Source organism: Microtus ochrogaster, chromosome 5, assembly GCF_000317375.1.
Source record: "Microtus ochrogaster isolate Prairie Vole_2 chromosome 5, MicOch1.0, whole genome shotgun sequence".
Lineage (NCBI taxonomy): Eukaryota > Metazoa > Chordata > Mammalia > Rodentia > Cricetidae > Microtus > Microtus ochrogaster.
This window is the reverse complement of record NC_022012.1, coordinates 47,901,445-47,915,863: the sequence shown is the minus strand read 5'-3', so window position 1 is coordinate 47,915,863 and position 14,419 is coordinate 47,901,445. Positions and strand designations below refer to the sequence as shown.

The following is a 14,419-nucleotide window of genomic DNA, read 5'->3' as shown; positions in this document are numbered from 1 at the left end:
TCTAGGTGAAATACTTGCTAGTTTACAGAAAGATTTGCTATCATAAAGTCAAGCTGGCTCTTCTGTTTTCATGGGAATGACTGGGCTGCTGTCACCAGTTCTCCCAAGTCACAGTTCTGAAAGAAACATTGAGAGCATTCCTGTCACCTACACTCCGTGTGGTCTGGAGTTCCTGAGGTCTAGTTTATCCTCACGATGTGTACAGTTCGGGATGTGCACCACTACATACTGAGATGACACTAGTTTTACACGGGAGCAGCTTCTGTATGCAGCAAGCTGAAATATTTTGATGAACTGCTTACATTTGGATTTTATTTTTAAGTTGTATAATTTATTTTCTTGCAAAAATAAAAGTGTAATATAAATGCTTTCATCCAGAAAATCTTGTTGTTCTACTATAAGAAGTTTTACAACAGTTAAGGTTTTTGGCAAGTTAGAAAGAAATAGTTTCATGTGCCTTTAATCTCAGTGTCCAGCGGCAAAGCAGGCATAGCCCTGAGTGCGCTTGCAACCTCCAGACCAGTCAAGGCTACCCTGTCTTTAAAAATAATGAAAATCGTTTCAGTTGGGCAGTGATGCACCTATGTCATCCAACTACTTCGGACGTTGAGGTAGCTGGTGGTTCAAGGCTGGCATGCGCAGAACAGTAAGACTTTTCTCAGTGAAGAATGCTTAGTTCTGTTTTGTGGTATAATAATAAATTGTAGCCACTATAAAGACCAGAAATAAGAGAGTGAGTGGATGAATACATGACTTCCTAATGGCTAGAATCTAAACCTAGTACCTTCACTGAGATTAGGGGAGTCAAGAAGTAGGGGTGACTTGGGGATTCTCTACCCAGAGAAGTAGGTTCACCTGAGTCAAAACAGGATTAGTAAGTAAGCTTAAATATTATGTTTCATTCACCAGCCCTTTTCAAAGCTTTGGCAAACTCCCAAGCATTTTGAGCTACTGAGCATTCTAATCCTAAGAGACCCCCCACCACCCAAACAAACAGCTGCACAGTGAGCTAAATTGGAAGCTATCTTCCTTGTTAAGAGAACACAACCATAGCAACTGAATGGAGCTTAGAGACAGGCAACATCGAAACAGCTGGATGGGCATAGGATAGATATGCCTATTATGAAAGACAGAATTTGCAAGGAATAAATACAGGTTACTGTCACAGGATGGGGAGTCTGTAGTCGCACAGTCCCCAAATCCCAGTACTTGAGAAGTGGATGAGCTCAGAGTTCTTAGTTATGTCTGGAGTTTGAAACCAGCTGGAGCTGCATAATACCCCATCTCCAAACCAAAGGGTTAGCCAGGTGGCGCAGTGGGCAAGGCATTGCTGTGAAGCCTGATGGCCTGTGTTCAGTTCCTACAACTTACTTAGAAGTGGGACCAGGGACTCTAGGCCGCAAAGTTACCATCGGATTCCACAACTGCGCTGTATGATCACAGAGTAATAATACAGACTTAGTCGTTTTTGGAAAACGGAATTTATGGATAGAAGGCCTGTCCATTATTTATACATAAGGTCATTTCTAAAGACTAAAAGGGTAACACCTTTCTCCCAACAACAGAATCCTGCTAATGTCAAGTGGGCTAGATTAACCAGTTAATCTATTTTTGTGAGATAGGGTCTTTTCTATATAGACCTTGCTGTACTGGAACTCACTAGACCAGGCTGGCTTTGAACTCAGATCTGCCTGCCTCCCGAGTGCTGGGATTGAATGTGTGTGCCACCACACCCGGCTTAATTTTTTTTATTCACAAGATTTTGAGGGGCTTGTGGCTCATTTGCTACTTTTCCGTAGGTCTTGGGTCAGATTCCCAGCACCCACCTGGTGGTTCACAACCATCTGTAGCTGATTTCCAAGGCTCCCACGTCCTCTGTTGACCTCCATAGCCACAAGGCATTTGGTGAATAGATACACATGCAGGCAAAACACTCATACACACATGAAAAAAAATTTTTTAATCACAGAGGTCTTAAGTAAATAATGAACTTTAAGGTCTTAGAAAAATAGCATTATCAAAACCATCAGAAAAATAGAACAAGGCAGAAATAAAAATTCCCATACAGGGGAGGCCAAGGCAGTGGTATCACGGCAGCTTCAAAACCAGCCTGGTCTGCAGTGAGTTCCAGACAGTTCCCAGACAGGAAAACCTTGTCTTAGTAAAGCAGCCCAAAACAAATAAAAAATGGTAAACAAATAAGAACAAAGAATCAACCCACTATTTCTATGAAAAGAAAAATGAACAGGAATGACAACTTTCCAGCTGAATTGGTCAAAAAAGAAAATCTAAATGAAATTATAGCTGAAAAGAAATGTTACAAATTAGAAAGTCTTGAATTAGATAAATTTATAGACAACTATGACCTCCCAAAACTAAATGAGAAGAATGTAAGCATAACAAGGTTGAAGTCATAAGGAAATGAAAGGAGAGCGCCTACTCCAGCAAGTTTTCCTCTGACCTCCACATGTGTGCTGTGGGACATCCATCCCTTCTCTGACCATAACAACACACACCCCAAAATCAACCAAACATAATAACAAAAGACAGGTTGCAGATGTAGCTTAGCACAATACTTGCCTAAACTATGTGACGACTATATATAGATTATATGGAGTCCTAGATTCAGTACCCACCTGTATCCCCAGCAATCTAGAGGTGTAGGTGGAGGAGTTCAAAGTCATCTTTGATCTACATAATGGGTTTGAGACCTTCCTGGACTACCTGAGACTCTGTTTAAAAAGCAAAATAAGTGGGGATTATGGCTCAGCAATTAAGAATACTTGACGCTCTTACAAAGGACATGGGTTCTGTTCCCAAAACACACCAGGCTATTCACAAGTGCCTGTAACTTAGGTTCCAGGGGTTTTGCTGCCCTCTACTGCCCTCAGGCACCTGCATGCACACAAATGCAGCAGTGTACATATGCACTTACTTATGCCTTACCCTCAATAGGGCTGAGGTGTGTGCAAAGTGCTTGCTTCACAAGAAAGAGAATCTGAGTTTAGAGCCTCAGCACCCATGTGAAAAGCCAGGTATGCTGGCCCTTGATTGTATTCCCAGTTCTGTGGATGGGTCGGGGAGGAGTGGAGGCAGACTTATTGGTCAGCCATTCTAGTGAGCTCCAGGCGCAATGACAGACCCTGTCTTTTAAAAAAAAGAAAGGCAGTGGTGTCACGTCTTTAATCCCAGCACTCCAGACGTGACAAGGGATCTCTGAGTTCAAGGCCACCCTTGTCTACAAGCAAGTTCCAGAGCAGGCAGAGCTGTTACCCAGAGAAACCCTGTCTCAAAACAAACAAAAATAAGGCAGAGAGCCACAGGAGTCATCCGAGTGACTCACAGCAGTGCATACAACTACATACATCAAACAGGTTGGTTTAAAGTAAATTGTTCAAGTTGTATGTTGCCATACTTTCTAAGTGGAAATTAACATAAAGGAAAATGAATATTACAAGTCAGGAAGATTTGCTATCCTCAGCTGAAGACTGAAAGTCTGAGCTAGGCATGTTGGGACATGCTTTTAATCCTAGCACCGGGGAGGCAAAGCCAGCCTGGGCTACATAGTGAATTACAGTACAGCCAGAGCTGCATAGCAAGCGAGACCTTGTCTAAAAACAAACAAAACCCCAAACGAAACAAACCTCTAACGTCAGCAATGGGTTCCACAAATGTGAGAATAATTATCACTTAACTAACATCAATTAATACATGGAGGGTTTTTGTTTTGTTTTCCTTTATTGTTTCTGAGACAGGTTCTCCGATCGCTGTTCTGGTTGTTCTGGAACTCCCCACGTGGACCAGGCTGGTCTGGAACGCCTCACAGACCCACTTTCCTGAGTGTTTGCCACCACACCCAGCCTGCAGAGAGTTGTGGAAGTTGATTTAATCTTCTTCAATGAAGTTTAGATAGTAACATGAATTTTATTTCGCATCCATCAAAAAACTTCAAAACTCTCTTAACGTAATTGGTTTATTTGTGTTATATGTATAAAATTGGATTGCTGGTAACTTTTACCAATATCCACTGTCTGGGCAAACACAGTCACACGGTCAGGTGCAGCTAAGTGAATGGAAAGTCTTGAGCTGTAAGGGAAATCACCGGCGTCCGGAGGTCAAAAACTGCTCCAGCCAGGTGTCAAGCCATGTTGGTCTTGGTCAGTAGTCAATTTGTCCGGGACGGTTTCTGCCCAGCGCCAGGACCCGCCCCCTGACTGCTGGCCAATCCCTGCCAGCGCAGAGACCTCGGACTGCTATTGGAGGAGGGGGTCGGGGCGGTTTCCGCCCCGAGGTCTCGGATCTGAGGTGGGAGGCGGAGGCCTAGGCTCTTTTCTCTGCCCTTGACAGCCCTTCGCGTCACCATGGCTGCCCTGGCGGCTCTGCGCGGCTGCGTCCGCCGGTCTCTGCTTCGCGGGCTGCTGCAGGTGAGCGGGGTCAATTCCGGGGGGGAGCCCGCCGCCGGCCGTCCAAGGTTCCGCCCTCCGTCAAGGCCCGGGCAGAGCCACCGGGGTGGGGTGCTCGCGGGCGACGGCGCTCACCACGCGTGCCCTGGGGCCGTGTGTGTCCCCCTGGTCCGCCTGTGCTGCTGTCACACCTGCCTGGACCTGGCCAGGCGCGATCCCAGGCTGCAGAGAGTCGAGCCTCTTTACAGGCCCAGGAGTTTCGGAGACGTTCCTTAAAGTCATAAATACTTATGAATTTATTGGGGAGAGTGAGTTTATTGTCCCTCCCCCCCTTTTTCTTTAAATCCGGTAGCTAATCATTGGTTTAATTATTGATCTTATCAGAACTGAGGCACTATGTGACAATCAAAAGATACTATACAGCCGCTCCTTAAAACTAACAAGATGGCTACTCAAACACTACAAGAAATAAAATGTATTTGGAGCGATTGCCTCTTTTCTGGTTGTTGTGTTTGGGGAACACGATAGTGACAGAACTTTGCAGTGTTTCATTCCAGAAAACGCTTGACTGTTTTAGGAATGGGTGAGAAACTCCACAATGTAGTTGTGAAGTTTGGCGTTTCCAGTTTGATTGCAATAGGAAGCTTTGAAATCCACCTACGTTCTACGAGCCTGCAGTTGGGTCTGGACGGTTGCCGTTTTTGTTTCTGTAACAATCAGGATACATGGAACTGGGTAGTTCTGGCAATAGACGCTCAAGGAGAGCAGTGCTCTGCGAGAGGTTGCCAAAGAACACTGCAGGCACGAGGGCTGTGGCCTGAGGGTGGGAGCGGAGGGAAAACAACTATAAAATTAATCTGACGGAGTTGCTGGTGTCTGCAGTGCCAGCCGCTCCACAGGTGGAGGTGAGAGGAGCTTGAGCTCAAGGTTCCAACCCACGTGGGCAATTTGGGAATACCTGAGCTCGGAAAGATAAAAAAAGTTAAATTAAATCCTGAATGACTGGGATAATTGGAAAGCCAGAAGTATAATTTACTGTCTATTCTGGAGATGGGCAGTACCTCACCTATAAAATAAATGTTCCCAGGAAAGACACTGGTGTTTTTCCTCCTAATGCTGCCTTTTCCTCTTCCCCTTCTCCTATCTTTTCTCCTTCCTTCCCCTCCTCTTTTCTCTCTTTCCACTTGGGTTTACTGTGTAGGTCAAACTGACTTTGAACTCCCCTCTCCCGTTTCAGCCTCTGGATTAACCTGGGATTGAAAGAGCCGGCCATCATGGCCGGGAGTTCTTGATTAGTTTGTCAGTGTCTTTGGGGTGGCTAGAGAAATTACAGAGAAGTCCGGTTAACTGAGATGAGTCCGGTTAACTGAGATGAGTCCGGTTAACTGAGAGTCCGAATAATGTTGCCTTGTGTGTCGAAACAAAAGTGCAGAACAAAAGTGTCCATCACCAAGAGCAACTACATTCTGCATGAGAATGGTAAACCTGTGCTAGGGCGGTGGAGTCCACGTGGAAAAAGCCGAGGCAGAGGGATTGTGCATTTGAAACCATCCTGGGCTGCATAGTGAGAGTTTGTCTCAGAATAGTGCCATCAGAATGATCGAAGTATAGAATAGGAGTTTGAAGGAAGGATTGCTGCATAGGATTGAATGCATTTTAGGGGTCACTGAGTCTCCCATTAGTCCCGGCTTTGGGGTCTTCTCTATATTCTGCAGCTCTGGGTCTTACTGACCTAAATGTGTCTTTCCAGCACTGATTGCTATCCTGTGGTCCGGGCTCCTTTTACTACCTGTAGTTTAATTATGTAGCGCATGCCATGGGCTTCCCATGGTCTCTACAATACACGCTCTTCCTGCCTCACGTCCTGAGTACTGGGATTAGCAGTCAGGTGCTGCCAGGTGTTTGGGATCCCATCCAAGTTCTCCAGTCCAGTTCACTTTGTTAAACTCTAGAAATGACCTAGTGGATGTCCCTTCAATTAAATTGAGCAACCATTTATTTAACCACAGAAATCCTTGTCTGAAAAGAATTTTCAGTAGGCTGTGCTGTGTTGTAGAATGGAATCTGACCTTTTACCCATTACATGGGCTAATCTTTAATCTTTGCTTTCAAATACACACGAATCATCAAACTTTTATGGGACTTTGTCTGTCTGTCTTTTTTTTTAACACCAGTCTCCTGTAACCCATGCTGGCCTTGAACTTCTGGTCCTTTTTCCTCCATTTCTTAAGCACTGAGATTACAGGAATGTGCCTCCATGCCTAACATACTGGGCAGGGTTTTACACTTACTTTAATATACAGGATTTACCTGTAAATTTTTTTGTGTCTCTGGTTATACCTATACCTACAAAGGGACAATAAAAAAATTAGTGTCACTGTTGACAGGCTTGACCAGCGAAGAAGATAACCACTGGTCAACAAGCGAAGCAGTGCTTTGGGAAGAGGTTCCTGGGACCTGTTATTACGTTAGTAAGGTAGAGATTTAGTAGTTCAGATGCCAAGAGTAGAGGCTCTAGAGGACTTGACAGGACTTGCCCTTGGCTGACTTCATGACTTCAGATGCTGGGTCGGCCAGGGTTCAAATTGCTGTCCGTGAAAGGAGACCTGCAGTTCCCGTGGCTGCTCCTGACGTTAAAGGTATTCCAGATCCTGTGTTCAGCTCTTCCGTGCCCTGACAGCAGCCACACAAGCTGTTGCCTGCCCTCTTTATACACAGCCGCATTCAGCTCTTTTGTTTTGGTTTTGTTTTTAAGATTTATTTGTTATTTATACAGTGTTCTGCCTGCATGTCTGGCAGGCCAAGAGAGACCACCAGATCTCATTACAAATGGTTGTGAACCACCATCTGGTTGCTGGGAATTGAACTCAGGACCTCTGAAAGAGCAGCCACTGAGCCATCTCTCCAGTCCCCTACATTCAGGTCTTTATGCACTGGCTAGGGTGTTGGTAGCAAAGCCATGTGTGAGTGTCTGAGGGTGGCATGGGCAGAATCCGACCTTTCCCGTGTCCCTATCTACATCTGCAGTGTCAGCTCACAGGCCGTGCTACTTCTGCATGCTCCTTTTCCCCCCTTAACCTGAGAACTGACATTAGGGCCTCAGCAAGCTTCTCCCGCTGAGCTCTACTCCCAGCCTTGCCCTCTGTTCTTCCTGAGTTCCATTTCCAGCCTGTAAGGCAGTAGGCTGCAATCACTCCTGGCTCTTGGTTTTGCTTCTTTCTTAAGGCATTACTGGGATTTTGTTTTTCAGCCTTGTTAGTAAACATCAATCTTTGTTGTGGTCTTGTTTAGCACCTGCAGCCCTCACGGAGATAAGAAGTAAACAAAATCATGTCTTGTAACTCACCATATAGTGGGAAGACAGTAGGGCCATCTCAAGTTCAAGTTATATCATGATATCATGGAGGAGCAGTAAGAATGTGCACAGATCAAATAAAATGAATCTAAAAAAGGTTTTAAAGGGTCTAGAGAGATGGCTCAGTGGTTAAGAGCAATGACAGCTTTTGTGGAGGATCAGGGTTTGGTTTCCAGCACCGATATGGTAGCTAACAACCATCTGTAACTTCTGTTCCAGGGTATCTGACACCTTCCGATTTCCTGGGCACCAGGCATGCATGCTGTGCACATAAAACACAGTCAAAATACATGCACACACATGCACAGCCGCCTACCCATATACACCACACAAAGAGAAGAAGTATGTGTGTAGGTTACTGTGGAAGCAAGATGGAAGTCCCTCCTCCGGGGGGTCTGGTTGAGTAGGGTTCCTGGGTTGGCTGTGAGGCTGAGCTGTGCTTGCCTGAACTGGTTTTATTAATTTAGTACATGTTTATTACATAGTGTTCATGCTTCTTCAATTGTAATTAATTTTGAGACAGTCTCACTATGTAGCCCACGCTGACCTCCGTCTTGTACTTTCTCTGCCCCGGCTTCCCAAGCCCTGGGATCTCAGGCATGTTCCAGCACACTGAATTCGGTCATTCATTCTTCAGAATTTTGATGCTGGGATGTATTGTTGAAGAGGAGCCACAGTCCTGGTCTCAGGGTGATTGCATTTTGTTTGGGGGAGAACCAAGGGATGATAACAATGTTCAATACATGATGATGTCAACATAAGAAAGAGTTAACAAATAGAGGTTAACTTTGTTATATCAATTATCTAGACACAGGTTCTAACTGTAACTTAAGCTATGCTAGAACTTACTATAGAGCCCAGCTAGCTTTGGACTCAGGAGCCTCCCACCTCTACTTTCCTAGTGCTGGAATAACGTGTGTGCTATTATCCTTGGTGGCCCAACTTTTAAAAGTAATTAAAGAAGATCATGTAGGGTTTGTCATTTGTGCTTAGATATGAAGAATAAAAATAAACCAGCTGGGTCAGAGAGATGGCTCAGTGTGTGAAAGTGGCAACCTTAGTTCAGATCCCTGGACTCAAATGCTGGATGGGGTGGGGGGGGCTGGAGAGATGACTCAGCGGTTAAGAGCATTGCCTGCTCTTCCCGAAGGTCCTGAGTTCAATTCCCGGCAACCACGTGGTGGCTCACAACCATCTGTAATGAGGTCTGGTGCCCTCTTCTGGCCTGCAGGCATACACACTGATGGAATATTCTATACATAATAAATAAATAAATAAATAAATAAATAAATAAATAAATATCAAGTGCTGGATGTGGTGGTGCACATCTGTAATCCCAGCCCTCCCTCAGTGAGATGGGAGATGCAGATAGGAGAATCACCAGTTCTTGGGTCAGCCACAGTGGCAGAAACCAGAAACCCAACCTCAGTCAGGTAACTCCCAATGACTTTCACATGTGTGCCATGATAACTGCGTGCACATGTGTGTGTGCGCGCGCGCGTGTGTGTGCACATGTGTGTGTGTGTGCGCGTCTGTGCGCGCACAGACACACAATGTCTAACTTAAAAAAAAGAAGCTGCACATGGTGACATACACCTTTAATCCCAACATTCAGGAGGCAGAGTCACTTTAAGTTCGAATTCAACCTGGGCCACATAGTGAGTTTCAATCCAGCCAAGGCTACAAAGTGAGGCCCTGCCACAAACAAAAGAAAAACCCCAAATAAAGTTAGCCCACATGATTTACTGTGAAGTACTTAATAAAAACAGACTGGTATTTCCCAAAGAAGGAAGGAGAGTCCAGTGTTGCTGAGGTTGAAAAGATTGTAGTTAAACATTTATTTTTTTCTAAATAGATAGAATTATCTATTTAGTATAGATAAAAGTATAGATAGTGATAGTGCATAAGGTATACCATTGTTTTCCGCTGCATACCAAGAATGGTGACTGGAGCCACATACATAAACATGGATAAATGTTCACACTTATTACTGTGCGCAAGTGTTTCATAAAACAGCTTTGCATGTGCATATGGACAGCCACTTACTAAACAGGACAGCTGTCATGTGGAGGCATATCAGGATTGATAGCTATAGCCAGCCGTGTCTGGGTCTCACAAGGCTGCTGTGCAAAGTCTCTGAAGTGTTATTTGATTTTGCTCCACAGACAGTGTTGACTTTTGCTCAGAGCCAACAGTGGTAAACTGGCAAAGATAACAGGAACCAAGGGTAAGGAGACATTGCAGGCAGTATGGGTAATGTCAGAGTTCACTGTAATGTGGGCTAGGGGTATGTTTATTTAAAATTTTAGGCTAAAGGAGTTGGACAAGAGTGTAATTACATGCGTATGGAATGATCTAGAAGGAAGAGGAAGAAAGGATGCACAATAGGAAAGCATGCATGTGGCACAAGAGCCACAGTGGACACACAGGGACCATCAGTGAAAATGGACTAGACACTTGCAAGAAAAGACCGAGTAAAATGGGCACAACCCTGCTTTACAGTAGCTAAGGGGGGTGGTACTGGGATTAGAACCAGGGCTTCCATATACCAAGCACACACTCTGCCACTAAGTTCGTCACAACCGTTTGAAGAGATAGAATACACAAATTCTTAGACATTCAAGGACAGGAAACGGGTGCAGTTGGCTTTGTTAGACCCTAAGTAGAAACTTGCTGACCATGGAATCTCCTGCCTCTTGCAGAGTGCCAAGCCCCCATTTCTTGAGTATGCTTGTACTTTTCCTTTCATTCTCTACTTCCTGTGGCTTTTCTCTCTGGGATCCAGCCTCTTCTTTTATGTGGTGTTAGCTAGCTGAGGTCTGACTGCCTTCAGCCCCTCAGAGATTCAGGTTAATACCCATTGCCAACTGGCCAGGCTCTCAGGGTGCCAGCCAGGTAAGTCTGGTCCATTCTTGGTGCCATCAGCTCTGCTCAGAGCTGGGGATGGAGTTGTCTTGGAGGGACTTAAGGTTGCCCCTTAGAGAGGAAGAGTGTGGGTGGTAGCAATGACTAACATCTTTACCATACCAGAATTTTCATTCAGAGTTGTACTGCAGAGTGTGATTACATAGAAATAACTGATTTCCCATATGTAGAGGGTGTGTTTGTGGAGGACAGCCATGAAGCAGATGCACTTGGGCTTTGACTACTTGAGCACAGATTTGTTTATTGGTCATGACTGAGTGTACTGTCACTTAAGGGTCGTGTAAAGCTCAGGAGAGTAAAACATTTCCTAACATAATGACAGTCTTTAAGAAGTACAGATAAACGGCCAGGTTTGATATCACACCTGTAATCCTAGAACTTGAGGGTCTGAAGTAGGGGGATCTTAATTTTAGTTCTTACCTGGGCTATATAGATAGTAAGACCTTATCTAAAACAATTTTTTAAAAAAAGGATAGAGATAGTAGCTGTTTTATTTCAGAGTTGGAATAAACACAGATCAATTTGATAGCAACTAATGCTATCTATGTATTGTGTTCCTATCAGATTTAAACAGTAGGATGAAACATGCTTTTCAATGGAGCCCTAGGGTTTGAAGACCATCGCTCAAACCAAGGAATCTTTCTCCTTTGAACCCCAGGAGTAGCTTACTTATGGTACTGTTCTCGTAGTTCTTATCAAACTCTAAGGAATATGTCCAGGCAATTTCAACATTTCTTCTTTACAAGCTTGCCTTGTGGCCGAAGGTCCATGGTGACCACTCTCAAAATGCCTTCTCAGGGGAATGAGCGCAAGTGCTTTGTTGACAAGGAAGGATCAAATCGTCTTGTGCGTGTTGGTCATCTCCCCATGACACAAAGACTGTGAAAACCTCTTCAAAGCAGAAGACACATTGAAATTTTGTGACGTTAACATTTTAAAATCAAATCTAGACTAAGTTGTTTGTATCGCAACAAACAAATTGTGAGGCATTTCCCCATCATATTCTCTCACGCTTTCATTGAGAAAACCATTGCTGTGGAGCCACTTCTGTCCTAAAAAAGTATGCCCGTGTCAGGCTGCCTTTGTACATACTTCTGTTATTCAAACACCGTGAAAATCAGTTTGGTTCCATGGCTGTTCCTGTTTATAACTCCATTGTCAAACTTACGTTTTATTTATTCTAAGTTTTCAGTTGAAAGTTTTAGTTATCTGTGTTCATTTAGGACAGAGCGTTTGTTTAATCTGTGAAAGGCTAAATTCTTGGATCACCTGTAAGTCCAGACTTTTGTGGGCTATTTATTGCTCTTTCCATGAGCTATAACTGTAGCTATCAGTTGATGTGTGATTATATGCTGCTGCTTTTGAATATTAGGCTTGTTGACTTCATGTCCTGCTTCAGATCAGTTAGGGCTTTGAACTCTGCCCTACATTTTCAGAAATACCTTTGTTGACATTTGTTTCTACAAATAGCATGGAAAGAATTTAGATGTCTTTCTTTCTGCTCCTTTGAGTGTGGTGCTGAGGATCAACCAGAACCTCTTACATGCCAGGCACTCACTCTGCCACTGACTCATACTCTAGCCCCTCTTTTACTTCTTAAGAATTATCTGGCAATATAGGCCATATTGTATGACATTTGTTTGCCTTGTGTGAATCAAGAGACACTTGCTGGAAGGTCTTGGGGAGTAATAGCAAGTTTTACTTAATTTTTTTAAAATGGATTTTTCATACAGTAGTCTTTTTTAGAAAAATTATTATTATTATTATTATTATTATTATTATTATTATTATTATTATTATTATTATTATTTTATGTGGGCAGCGAGTATGTGCTGGTGCCTGTGGAATCCTTCCTAAGAGGATTTTGGATCTCCTGGAACTGGAGTCAGGTAGCTCTGAAGCACCCAGTGTGCATGCTAGACCCCAGCCTGGGTCCTCTGAAAGAGTAGCCTCTGAACCACAATCTCCTGCCTCCTAAAAATGCAAACAGTGAGAACTGAGGACCTCTAATATTACACAATTGAGAACTTAGATAGAACTTAAATTATATTTTACTCAAGAGGCTGAAGCAGGAGGAGGGAGGAGTGTGTTCAAGGCTACTCTGGGTCTCAGTGAATTTGAGGTCAGCCTGGGCTATATAGGAAGGTGCTTTTCCAAAAATGTAGCCCACGACTAGAGATGTAGTTCAGCTGCTAGAGTGTAGTGTCTGAGAGAGTATGATAGCGTGGTGTGCACAAAGCCCTAGGTCTGACCCCATCTCTGAAGCCCAGGTGTGGTAGCTCAGCCTGTTATCTCAGCATTTTGGAAGCAGAGAGGCAGGAGAATCAGAAGTCAGAGTCATCTCTCACTGTACAGTGAGTTTAAAGCCAGCCTAGTTCCCATGATTGTCTCAAAACCAAAACCCTCAAAACAAACCCACCAAACAAAGCCATTAAATTGTAGTAAGTATTTACCTTATTATTAGGAATCTTTGTTGTTGTTATGTTTACTTAAACAGTTTTAAGGGCTGGAAAGATAGCCTAGTGGTTAAGGGCCCTGGCTGTTCTTGCAGAAGAACTGAGTTCAGTTCCTAATATCCCTACGGCAGTTCACAACTATATCCTAATATCCCTACGGCAGTTCACAACTATCTATGTCTCCAGTGCCAGGGGCTCTGGTACCTTCTGTCCTTCACTGGCACCGCATGAAGGTGGTACACAGACATACATACATGTAGACAAAAACCACACACATGAAAATAAATAATATTAAGAATATTTTTTAAATGGCAGTTCATCAGAAGTTAAAATTTATATTCCTAATGAACAGCTTATCAAAAAGTAATATTTATTGTAACCATTTTCTTTATGATTTATAAAAATGGTGTATATAGATTGTGTAAAACTTGAAAATAAAAGTGTAAGAATGAATAAAATCACCTTAATTCTATTATTGCTAATTACAAAATTAATGGATGAATTTAAAAATATTGTAACATAAATATTTATCTTACAGGAAGGAAGATGCCTGGAGCGAAGTTATACATCCAAACCCACTTTGAATGTAAGTATACATTTAAAAAGCACCATATAGTTTCAAGAACTTAAAGCAATGTTGCCAGTAGAAACACACATGTTGCTAGACACGGTGACGCATGCTTGCAGCCAGGGCTGTTAAACACAGAAACCCTGTCTCGAAAAACCAAAAAAAATTAAAATAAAAAAGAGCATTTGTTGGTCTTCCAGAAAACCTGAATTTAGTTCCCAGTATTCAAGTTAGTAGTTTTCTTTTTTTATATATATATATATTTATTTATTTACTATGTATACAATATTCTGACTACATGTATGCCTGCAGGTCAGAAGAGGGCACCAGACCTCATTCCAGATGGTTGTGAGCCACCATGTGGTTGCTGGGAATTGAACTCAGGACCTTTGGAAGAACAGGCAGTGCTCTTAACCACTGAGCCATCTCTCCAGCCCCTCAAGTTAGTAGTTTTCAAACTACTGTTGCTAGTTATGGTGAGGAGGCAGAGGGGGCAACTCTGATTTCATGGCCAGTCAGCACTACCTATCAAGTTCCATGCTGGCCAGTTATGTGTCAGAGAAACAAAACAAAGAAAGAAAGAAAGAAAGAAAATCAAAAACAAAACCAAACTCTATTATCTGGGGTTTGTGCACGCATGGTGCATGTGTGTTGTATGTATGCGCACACGCACTCTCGTGTGTACATACGTGTGGTGTATGTATGCGCACAC

General features: G+C 43.4%; 1 protein-coding gene across 1 annotated transcript in view; it reads left to right on the top strand.

Moving 5' to 3' along the window:
- Window positions 1–4,279: 4,279 nt before the first annotated feature.
- Window positions 4,280–14,419, top strand: part of Acat1 (acetyl-CoA acetyltransferase 1) — a 27,490-nt gene continuing 17,350 nt past the window's right edge. Inside the window, exons 1-2 of the mRNA XM_005347357.3 lie at window positions 4,280–4,424; window positions 13,678–13,725. Coding sequence (XP_005347414.1) covers window positions 4,362–4,424; window positions 13,678–13,725 — 111 coding nt within the window. The 5' untranslated portion in view covers window positions 4,280–4,361. The remainder of the gene's footprint in view (window positions 4,425–13,677; window positions 13,726–14,419) is intronic.